General features: G+C 44.8%; 1 protein-coding gene across 1 annotated transcript; it reads left to right on the top strand.

Annotated features, from left to right (window-relative positions):
- The first annotated feature begins 492 nt into the window (after positions 1 to 492).
- LOC108986103 lies at positions 493 to 1,191 on the top strand. The gene has a single exon (XM_018958624.2). The coding sequence runs from the start codon at positions 493 to 495 to the stop codon at positions 1,189 to 1,191; it is 699 nt and encodes a 232-aa protein (XP_018814169.2).
- Positions 1,192 to 12,508: the final 11,317 nt, after the last annotated feature.

Below are 12,508 nucleotides of genomic sequence, written 5' to 3'. Positions count from 1 at the left end.
GGAAAACCTAGCCCCCGTATACACTCTAATCTGACGGTAGAAGCTAAGGAGGACCAGAGTCGATGAGAAGAGCAAAGGCAAAGTATGTCACGCTCCAAATATTGTTCCTTCCATAGGAGTAGTGGACATAACATGCAAGATTGCTATACAAAGTGGAGAAGATTTGACGGCCCAGAAATTCGTGTTGACTAGTATAAAGACGAGAGGGATGAGTCACAACGAGACTACCGTCCTTACTCTTGGAGAAACCAGGATCTAAGCCCCGTTCGAAGAAATCAGGACTGAAGCCCTATTCGGAGGAATCAGGGCCCAAGTAGCAGGAGTTACAGCCCGAGCCGTAAGGACCAGAACCTTGCTCGGAGGAATAATAGAAGCCCCAACTGAAGAAGAACTGTGAACCCCTGTGAAGAGAACTCGCGTCGAGAAAACTCGAGAAGAGAAGAACCTCCCATAGGTGAAATCAGCACCAGAGCTGGAGGATATGCTGGGGGAATGACTTCCTCGGCACGGAAGGCCCATGCAAGGAGGGCCAGGTACGAAGAAGTGTTCTCTGCCCAACGACCATCCAGTAACAACAGAGATCCGTCCGGAGAGTATCTTATAATGTTCAGTGAAGAAGATGGAGAAGGTTTGTCGCGCCCTCATGACGATGCATTAGTAGTAACATCACAAATTTCTAATTATCGGACCAAAAGAGTATTGATCGACAATGGCAGTTCTGCCGACATCCTATTCTGGGAAGCATTCATTAAAATGGAAATCACTCCAGATAGGTTACGGCCAGCACCAACTCCCCTCAAAGGCTCCACAGGGGACACCATCCAACCAATCGGAGTAATCACTCTCTTTGTATTGGTGGGAACGACTCCCAAAACAACATCTTTCATGATAAACTTCTTGGTGGTGAAGGCCCCTTCTTCATATAATATGATCCTCGGACGCCCATCCTTGAATCAAATGAGTGCTATAACTTCCACGTATCATCTGAAGGTAAAATTTTCGACCTCATCTAGACTAGGAGAAATGCTTGGCGAGCAACAGACCGCAAGAGATTGCTACACCCAAGATATGAAGTCAAAAGTAGTAGTTATACAAACTCTTGAGCAAGGCCACAGGGAAGCAGCCACGCCGCCACCTTGGGCTCGAACGAAACCAGACCAAGAGGTAAGGGACGAAGAGACACTAAGGTAGGCAGAACTTAACAAGGCAGCCATACCTCCACCTCCAGTTGTAACAGAACTAGACCGAGAAGTAAGGGATGAAGAGGCACTAAGGCAAGCAGAACCCAATGAGCCGCTACTTTTGATACCGATGGATCCTGAAAAACCAGAGCGGACTGTGCGAATGGGATCGAAAATGTCCACAGAGCAGAGCTAGTCTATGAAGCGACTACTTGTCAAACATAGTGATGTCTTCGCCTGGTGCAATGAGGAAATGCCGAGTATCGATGGATCGATAATAGAACACCGCATCAGTGTAAATCCTAAGGCAAAAAGAGCCAAGAAAAAGCGTCGCAGTTTTAGTGCGGAGAAATATGAGGCCATTGCTGAAGAGGTGGAACGCCTTCTGACTGCGGGGTTCATTCAAGAAGTTCACTATCCCGAATGGCTCTCCAACGTTGTGCTAGTCAAGAAGACAAGTGAGAAATGGAGAATGTGTATCAACTTCACCGACTTGAACAAAGTTTGTCCTAAAGATAGTTTTCCCCTTCCGAGGATAGACTTGATAGTGGACTCGACGGCCGGGCACACCTTGCTCAGCTTCATGGACGCATACTCTGGCTACAATCAGATCAGGATGAGCCCCGATGATGAGAAAAGAAGGCATTCATCACCGATCGAGGACTTTATTGCTACAGAGCAATGTCATTCGGTTTCGTGAATGCAGGAGCAACATACCAGTGTCTGGTCAACCGAATGTTCAAAAACCAGATCGGGAGAAACATGGAGGTCTATGTAGATGATCTTATGGTTAAGATCAAGGAATCTGAACAACATCTTGATGATCTCCGGTAGGGGTGTAAATTCAAACCGGACCGGAACGGACCGAACCGGACCGGTTTTACCGGTTTTGAACCGGTCCGGTCCGGAACCGATTTTTAAAACGTAAAAATCGGCCGGTTCCGGAATTTTTTGAACCGGACCGAACTGGACCGGACCGGTTGATTAAAAAAAATAAAAAATAATATTTTTATATATAAGTTTTATACAAAATATTTTATATAAATTAAATATTAATATATATAAGTTTTATATATAATGTATAATTATAAATTTTTATGTGAAATGTTATATATAGCATATATATTCATATATGAAATAATTTCTTATTATAATTTATAAATTATTACATAAAATGTTAATACTAAATCACTAAAAGTTTATAACTAATACTAATATATAACTTATAACTATACCAATAGTCTAATATTAATACTATTATATAGTCTAATATATTAATAAAAGTATAAAACAATTTTTTTTAAATCAATTTTTTTTTTTTTTAAAAAATAAATTTTTAATGACAAATTGTGAAATTTACATTTTAAAAAAACCAGAAAATTGGACCGGACCGGACCGGAAACCTGTAAAACCGGAAGTACCGGTTTAGGAGGGTAACCGGTGCGTAATCGGTTTTGAAAAATACAAAACCGGTACATAACGGTTCGGTCCTATATTTTATCCAAAACCGGACTGGACCGGACCGGTTACACCCCTAATATCCGGGAAGCCTTTGTAGTACTGAGAAAATACAAGATGAAGCTCAACCCACAAAACTGTGCTTTTGGAGTCAAATCAGGAAAGTTCTTGGGTTTCATGGTCTCCGAGCGAGGAATTGAAGCTAATCCTAGAAAAATTAAGGCAATTGTGGATATGCCTCCACCCCAAACTATCAACGAGGTTTAGAAACTGACAGGGAGGGGGCTGCCCTGGGCCGCTTCATTGTGAAGTCCACCGACCGATGCCGCCCTTTCTTCAAGGTCATACGGAAAGCACAAGTATGGGATGAAGATTGTGGAAGGGCCTTCAGCAAGCTAAAGGAATACTTGGCTCACCCGCCTTTGCTCAGCCAAATCACGCCAAGAGAAGACCTGACAGTCTACCTGGCTGTATCACCCAATGCGGTGTCCTGCGTATTGACTCGAGTAGAAGGAGTTCAACGCCTGATTTATTATGTAAGTAGAGCCTTTTGGGGGGGCGAAGGCCAGATACCCCCGAATGGAAATGCTAGCATTCGCATTAGTGATCACTGCCAGACGATTAAGACCTTATTTTCAAGCTCACCCAATAAAAGTCCAAACTGATGTTCCCTTGAGAAAAATATTACAAAAACCTTATACTTCTGGTCGAACAACTAACTGGGCAATCGAGGTAAGCGAGTTTGAGATCGAGTATCTTCCACGCATAGCCATAAAGGGCCAGGTGTTGGCAAATTTTGTAGCCGAATTCTCAGACTTTCTAGAGGAAATGGTCATTATGCCCCAGGGCAAGTCGTGGCAGGTCTACGTCGACGATTCATCTTGCCGGTATGGGAGAGGAGTGTTAGTGCATAGACTAAGGAGAAAAACTTGATTACGCGCTCAAACTCGGATTTAAAGTCACCAGTAACGAAGTTGAGGATGAAGCACTCTTGTCAGGTTTAACAATTGCCAGATCGTTAGGGGCCACTGAAGTTGAAGTAAAGGTTGATTCTCATATAGTAGTGGGGCAAGTAACCAGACAATTCCTTACAAAAGGGAAAAATTTGAAAAGATATCTCCAACGAGAGGAGAAAAGCAGGATCTCTTCCAATATTCTACCATCCATCATATTCCAAGAGGAGAAAACCAGGAGGCAGATCAGCTAGCCAAAGCCACCTCAGGGCAAGAAGAATTCCCACTTCCAGATCACGTTGTAATTCGAACTATTGATGCAGTAGTAGTGGGGATTCGTGTGTCAACTGTCGAGGTCCTACAACCCCCATAATGGGCCACAGACATTTTGAAATTTCTTCAAGAAGGGATCCTTTCGGATGATCGGGAGGAAGCCTGAAAAATCAGGAACCAAGCAGCTCGATTCACTTTGGTGGAAGGAGTCCTATACAAGAGAGGCTACGCCGAGTCTCTATTAAGATGTATCTCCTCCAAACAAGCTCAATACGTGCTAGCATAATTACATAAAGGAGTTTGTGGGAATCATGCGAGCGGAAGGGCACTAGCAGCGTGAATGACTCAAGCAGGGTAATATTGGCCTAACTCTCATAGGGATGCCGACGAGTTCGCTTGAAAGTATCTCAAGTGCTAGGAAAATGCTCCTATTACTCATTGCCCACCAGAAAAACTCACTTCTGTCACCGCCCCATGGCCCTTCGCTCAATGGGGATTGGATCTCATTGGCCCTCTCCCTACAGGCAAAGGAGGAGTAAAGTTTGTTGTGGTAGCAGTAGACTACTTCATGAAATGGGTGGAAGCCGAAGCGTTAGCAACGATTACGGCTCATGCAATTACAAGTTTCCATTGGAAATCTATAATTTGCCGCTTTGGAATCCCTCAAAGCTTCATCTCGGACAATGGGAGACAGTTCAATTGTTCCCATTATCGCGAGTGGTTCTCGGAGCTCAGAATCAAAACTAAGTACTCTTCGCTAGGACATTCCCAAGCCAACGGGCAAGTAGAAGCGACCAACAAAACATTACTCAACATTTTGAAGAAGAAGCTGGGAGGCCAGAAGGGGGAATGGGCTTAAGAACTTTTGAGTACATTGTGGGCATACCGAACATCAGTAAGAACCCCAACGGGGTAAACTCCCTTCTCCCTCGTCTATGGAATTGAAGCCATGATACCGGTTGAAGTGGCAGTACCCACATATCGAGTGCAACATTACAATCTGGATTGTAACGACGAACGATTGAGAGAGAACTTGGACTTCTTGGAAGAAATGAGGGAGGAAGCTGTAAGCCGAACAGTAGCCAACAAGCGAGAGTTGAACAATATTTTAACAAATGAGTCCGGCCTCGCAATTTCAAAGTGGGGGGCATGATTTTGAATCAAACAGGAGTTATTACTCAAGATGAAGGCATACTAGGTCCCAAGTGGGAAGGACCGTATCAGGTAACAGCAACCGGAAGACCTAGTTCATATCAACTTAAGAACCATGAAGGCCACGAGTTGCCACACCCATGTAATGTCGAGCACCTAAGGAAGTATTTTGTACGAAAAGTCCAAGTCAGGCTCGAACAATGTAAGATTGTGATTAGTTGAAATTTTATGGAATAATTTCGAATGTGCATTATTTTGTCTCTTGTAAACGGCCTAAATCAAATAATACCAGTCTCTAGATCGGCCACGAAGCATAAAGCATAGGAATTGAGCCATGAGCTCTGACCTGCTAACAACTATTTTCAACGCAATCTAAATGACTTGTCGAGTTTCGTGCAAAGATGATAAACGATGCGTTAGTGAGGAAGCAGAGCCCTCAGGCTCAGCCAACCTATAAGTGCCAATCCACAAAGAATAAAGCACAGGAACCGAGCCATGAGCTCTGACCTGCTAACAACTATTCTCAATGCAGTCTAAATGACTTGCCGAGTTTCATACAAAGATGATAAATGATGTGTTGGTGAGGGAGCAAGGCCCTCGGGATCTACCAACCTATAAGTGCCAATCCACAAAGTATAAAGCACAGGAACCAAGCCATGAGCTCTGACTTGCTAATAGCTATTCTCAACATAGTCTAAATGACTTGCTGAGTTTCGTGCAAAGATGATAAACGATGCGTTGGTGAGGGAGTAGGGCCCTCAGCCTTTGCCAACCTATAAGTGCCAATTCATGAAGTATAAAGCACAGGAACAGAGCCATGAACTCTGACCTGCTAATAACTATTCTCAATGCAGTCTAAATGACTTGCCAAGTTTCGCTCAAAGATGATAAATGATGTGTTGGTGAGGGAGCATGGCCCTCGGACTTTGCTAACCTATAAGTGCCAATCCACGAAATATAAAGCACAGGAACCGAGCCATGAGCTCTGACTTGCTAACAAATATTCTCAATGCAGTCTAAATGACTTGCCAAGTTTCGTGCAAAGATGATAAATGATGCGTTGGTGAGGGAGCATGGCCCTCAGACTCTGCCAACCTATAAGTGTCAATCCATGAAGTATAAAGCACAGGAACCGAGCCATGGGCTCTGACCTACTAACAGCTATTCTCAATATAGCCTAAACGACTTGCCGAGCTTCATGCAAGGATGCAGAAACAAACAGACAGGTACACAAAATTATTTTATATAAAAACTAGGCCTTCGCAGGATACAAGCTCGGTCGCCCAATTGAACGAAGCAAGAATTAACGGAAAAACGGCGGCTCGAAAAAAATTCACGCTTGTGGATCTTTCACAGCTTGGATTCAAAAAGCTCAACATACAAAAGCAGAATAAAAACAAAGAGTCGTGCAAACAGATATACAAAAGCATCGTAGTCCTTTTATTTCCTGAGTAGGGTTACAAACAAGGGTTCAAAAAGAATATTACATCGACGAAAGCTATAAAAATGAAAAGAAAAATCTCATCCGAATAAAAACAAGATGATCAGCAGTGCAATAACTCCATCAGAAAGGAAGCCGTCTAGTAGAATCTCATTCTGGCCAGACAGAATAGAGAGCTTGGCAGTGTCGCCCTGGCCAGACAGAATAGGGAGATCGGCAGAGTGACTTCCCCCTCAAAGAAGATGGGCGCCCTGTAGGTCCGGGTTCGTCTGAGCAGAACTAGAATGCTCAGTGGTGTAGTTACATCCCCGGGCAATGGACGCTTATCTTCCTTTCTCAGGAGGAAGGGAATCCGGCGGCACCCCACCCAGGTTCTCCGAAGGGTGAACTGGGATTCAAGGTTGAGCAAGGGTGGCATCCTAGGGAACAGAGGGTCAGTAGGGAGGTAAGAGAAATCAACTCCGAAGATTTGATTGCCCCATTGAACTGTCTGTTCCTGCCCTCCTCAGTCGCGGCTGCCACACCACCGCCTTGATCGAGCACTAACTCGTAGGCAGTGAGTTCTGATACAACACTTAAGGAGATTGATCCCCGAAATCAAGGGGCAAGAACAAGCAAGGCGCCATAAGCAAAAGGGCAAGGACAAGAGATATGGGAAATTTGTTTCTTCTTCGATATTTGAACCGCCATAACCAGTGACAGTTTGAGCACCAAAGGAGAAGGCATCACCAATCGTAAAACACAAGGGGAAAGGAGAAAGCCATAGGAGATCGCCAAGTTTGGGAGGAAGAAGAAAGATACGGGGTGGGGTGATTACCCCAGGAAAAGGGAAGAGCCCATTTTATAGGCAAGAACGACGTTTGACGTCCCCAGGGTACTGTAACTCCTAGGACCTCCCTGAGCACCCATGTGTCCCTAAGGTCTCCTAGGTTACCCATGCGTCCCCCATGGGAAAGCGTAGGCCCTTGAGATTCGAAAAAAAAAGGAGAACCGCCAATAGTGCATTACACAGAGTCCATGGAACAGTTAATGAAAAGATTAGATATGGGAATCCCAATCAGCGCATTACACGGAGTTCAGGGAGCAGTTAATAAGGAGGTTAAATGCAAAAACTGCCAACAGCGCATTACACGGAGTTCAGGGAGTAGTTAATAAGAAGGTTAAATGCAGAAAACTCAACCGACGTAATGCACGAAGTTCGTGGAAAAGTTAAAAAGCAGGCATGACTGCACCGACGGGACTAGAACAACATTCAAAGCAAACAAGGAATGGAGAGACATTAATAAAAGTAGTTTCAGGATAAACATAGAATCAACAGTAGATTAAGATGCCGATGTGCGTAAAAGTGGTGCCGCACGATAAAACACTGTATACAAAGATTGTTGTGCAGTAAACGCCTGAACATAGGCTCAGCAAGTAAAGGACTACATAATACAACGGGCAAAAGAAGGAGGAAAAATCAAAAGTTTCGAATCAGCCGAACCTAGACAAACCAGAGGTATAGTATTTTGTGTGAAGTTATCAAAATTATATCAAAAACCCAATGTAGGCCCGAAAACAGCACATGTAGAGCACAAACTCTTAGAATACCTCTATACAAATATGAAGACTCGACAAGGATCAAGATCGGTGCGAAGAACCGCCACTCAAAAATCACCCCTCGGTACCCATCTATATGAAAGGGTCTCACTCGCCACTCTATTAGTGTTGAATCTCCACTAGCAATGAATGGAGTTAAACAATTCAAATAAAGAAGAAAGGCTAGTAAATACAATAAGCAGTATAGCAACAAACAAGAGATGTATGCGAAGTTAAAAAGGCGCCATGGCCATTACCTTTAGCAAACTTTCCATCTTCTTGGCTTCTTGTCGCTGGTCCTAGATCTTCTGATGGCAGAGAGCATTGTCCCCTCTCAGGGACTTGTTCTCCACCTCTAGAGCATGAAGGTCGCCCATCAACTTCTCCCCTCAAAAGTTCATCAGCTTGTTTAACGCCCTCTGAGATCTGAAATCTTCTTCAAGAGCCTTTTGCTCTCGAGAAACCATATTGGCTAGCTGATCGGCGGCCTGAGAAATCAACAGTAATGAAATTCATTAGCAAAGTATGGAAGACCAAAACGGCGATATGGGGAAGGTACTTACATTGACAAAAAGGGGCTTGAACTTCTGGGCATGCGCTTCAAAAGATTCCGCCCGAGCCTTCTTATAACTTGGTCCGGGACCCTGCGAATTCCCTGGCCCAGAAGAGGAAGAGGGCTTTGCGCCCACCAACGGCAGAAGGGCCTCGACATTTATGGAGGGTAGACCGAGTTCCTCTTCGCGCTGATAAGGAACTTCAACAGTTCCACAAGGAGGATCTTGTGGAAGGATGAACTGCGAACCTGGCAGTTCCTCGGCTTGGGTTGAACTCTCGCCCTTGGCAACTCCCAAGCAGGGTGGACTGCAAGCAGGGGAAGAATTGTCCTCCACCTCCATCATTACAACGTCTTCTTGAAAAGGGGGGACTCAGCTTAAGGGGCGTGGCTTTCCTGAGACAAATAAGTGGCTCCGCATAGAATGAAAAAATGAAGGAATAGAGAAAAGCAAAGGAGGAAGAACAAATACTTGAGCAGTGCCAACCGAAGGGAAACTCCTGAGATCATTGAGGGAACTGGCTCGACAGCCTGTTCCAACATTGGTGAGAGAACTGGAACTTCGGGAGGAATGGGTTCCATAACCTTCAGAACATGGCTCCATGGCCCTGAATCGTTTGGCAACCTCTGCGGAGCATGAAGGGGAAACTCCTGGGATCATTGAGAGAATTGGCTCGACAGCCTAATCCAACATAGGTGAGAGCATTGGAACTTTGGGAGGAATGGGTTTTGTAACCCCCTTGGAACATGGCTCCATGGCCTCGAACCGTTCGGCAACCTCTGCGGAGCATAGCTCCGCTATCTCAGAAGAGGTTAAACCCTCGCCCTCGGCAAAAGGAACCTCTATCTCTAAAGGCAGAACGGGAGGAGAGGCAAAAAACGTTGGAATGGGAATTGAAGGGCCACCAGGGGAAGCCAGGCCAGAGGGTTCCGTGGGAGAAATATGGGAGTTAGTTAAACACTCCTCGAAGTGAGGTGGTGGCCTGTACAAAGGGACTTCCTTCTCATGGAAAGTGTCCTCAAAGGAGGGAAAAATGCCCGTCGCCTACCCTGGACCCCGAGGCACCAGGTCTTGAAAGGCTGAAGCAAAAAGAAAAGCAATGGCAAAGTCTGCTCCTTCTCTCCTCACAGGACCTGCAAAGGAAGGCTTGCTATCATCTTCTACTTAAACGAATGTAACAAAGGGAAGGGATTTAGAAATCTCAAAGAATTACCTCCAAGGGTTGTTTTCCTAGAAAGGCCCGGTGGGAACCCACTGCAGCTCATTGAGTATTACCCTCTGAAGGAGCTCGGCGAGAATTACTCTTAGGAGCGGCTCGGCGAGAACTGCCCTTGGAAGCAGCTCGGTGGGAGCTACTCTCCGAGTAAGCTCGGTGAGAAACACCCTCTGAAGACATTTGGTGAGAGCCACGCCCTGGAGCGGCTCAGCCAGAACTACCACCATCTGGGGTGACTTGTTGAGAGCTCTTCTTCTTCTTACGAGGGGCATTTGGTTTAGTGGGGCGTGGTGAAGTGGCTGGGACCTCTCTGGCAGGAACTAACTGGGTGGGAGCAAAAGTCCATTCCTCTGTATGAGACCGCTTGGCGCGTTTATCTTTGGGAAGGGAAACCGCACGACGTTTCTCTCTTGAATGAGAGAGTGAACCCGATAAGAAGTCTCGACCTAACACATGAGTGCGGTGCGGGAGAACAAGGTAGCGACGAATGTAACCATTATTTAGTAACGCGTCGGATTCGGCTAGGTCAGGATAAGCCATTACCCAAGATATGACAGGGACAATTTTGAATTTTTCTCTCTCCGATAATGTAATAGCAAGAGATTTGGTGGTCGGAACCTTATCCCAAATGGATCGGACAGGGAACTCATTGTATTCATGCTCCCCCTCCGAGCATTCCCAACCAGAGCCCCTAAAAAAAAGAATCACTGATGCCACTCCTTTATTGACGAATAATGCTTTTCCAAATTTGTGAAGCATTTTTTCAGCAGAGTAGGATTGGAAATTACAAATGTTCCCATCAAGCCGATTGATTCGATATACACTTAGAAACTCCCGAGCAGTTAGATCAGGATAATCTTTGGAACCACTCAGAATGATTCGAAAGGCTACACAACTGGCCAGGACCAAGCGCCAAGCATTCGGATTGAGTTGTGCCGGAGCAAATTTCAGTAAGTCCAGGATGTCGCGCACCGAATGGCAGAATGGAAGATGCAGCCCAATAGAAAACATATGGGGATAAAGGGCCACCTTTGTCGACAGGCCTTGCTCGTCCACCATTGTGACATGATGTTAGAGAATTTCCAAAGCAATCCTAGCATGAATGGAGAATTCTCTGCAGAACAAACGAAGTTCGTTGTTAGACATGGCTGACGTCCATCGTTTCCTAGCATAATAGTTGAAATGGGCTTCGTTCGCACTTCGCTTAGTCATGGTGGCAGTAGACGGAAGAATTGGAGAAACTATTAAAGCTTCAAAAAAATAAAAGGAGAAGAGTAAGACGAAGATGAAAGGAAAGAAGAAAGAGAAGGAATGAGGAAGAAGAAATAAATAGGGACAGCATGATGGAACAGTCACATATCTGAAACAGCGGCACATGATTCAAAGAGATGCCTCGGCTGTAGGAACACGGCGCGACGTTTACCTACAGCACGCGTACACGAAACGAACCAATCTCGGGTAACGTTGGCATGCTAGAAAATAGCTTTAATTAATGAGGCCGGAGTTAATGATTACGGAGAGATCGGTTCACGTCAACGGCAAACAGGCACTTGCCCGTTCATCTTCTACATTTCCAGACCAGAAAAAAAATCTCTCTCTGAATTTCCAGCTCACAAATGTGCTAAAAATTCGCAGGGTACTATGAAGGGAGAAAATCCCTTATATTGGGCCGAAGAATGGGCCCAGGTCACAACCCAGATATATAGTCTGGGTTGGATTGGGCTAGAGGCAAGGCCCAGCCATATCACATGGTCTAGGTCAAACAAGTAATACCTAGATCAAGCCTTAGGCAGGAGATCCGGGTCGGTTCATGTCGAAGGGACAAAAGACGTAGGCAAAGCTTGAGAAGGAAGAAACATAGCATACAACCACTTGGCAGGAGTGTCAATAAGATGGAAGGGATCTGGGATAGAAAGCATGCTGCATTTAATGCAACCCAGAGCAAAAAGCATGCCGCATTCAATGCGGCCCAAGGCCCGAGCAATGAACAGCAAGCATGATCCCTTTGCAGCTCGACAAGGTGAAGACCCAAGAGTAGCTCGGTGAACAAACAACACAAGCATATTATTCTCTACTATGCAACACCGCATTATGGTGGGGACTTGGTCGGTAACTATAAATAGGACGTTACTAGCAGTAAACAAGGTAATCAGTAAATCAATCATTATCACCTTACACTCTCATCTTCATTTTTGTTTATCATCTCCTTCACCATTACTGACTTAAGCATCGGAGCATCAACAGACCTCAAAGTCCCCCCCTTTAGTTATTGTGTAGGTGATCGCTCGAATACCGATGGCGTAAAGTTGTCCAGGCCCGCGAAACACGACATTAACACATGCCAATTGAGTTTGAACATCCTCATTCGAATTCAACTCGTTTCGGTACAAATTCAATCTTAATTACTATGTTTTGGATTGGTTTGTATGTTAGGTGAATTGGATTTATAGTTGTAATAGATTTATATTTTGAGAATTGGTCAAGTTATATTGGGGCCAAACAAATAGCTTGAACAACTCACCGATCCTTTCAATGGATACGATCAAGTAAGCGTGAGGTGAGCAAAATATATAGCCACTTTACCTAGGACTGTAAATGAATCAGTCTATTCGATAGGCTGCTTGATACTCGCCCAGTTAAACTTGAATAGAACTCAACTCATGGAAAAAAAGTCTTACTCATGAAAATAGATACCCGTTTGA

The sequence above is a fragment of the Juglans regia genome, chromosome 11 (genome assembly GCF_001411555.2).
Source record: "Juglans regia cultivar Chandler chromosome 11, Walnut 2.0, whole genome shotgun sequence".
Taxonomy (NCBI): Eukaryota; Viridiplantae; Streptophyta; class Magnoliopsida; order Fagales; family Juglandaceae; genus Juglans; species Juglans regia.
This window is presented reverse-complemented; position numbering and strand designations above follow the sequence as displayed.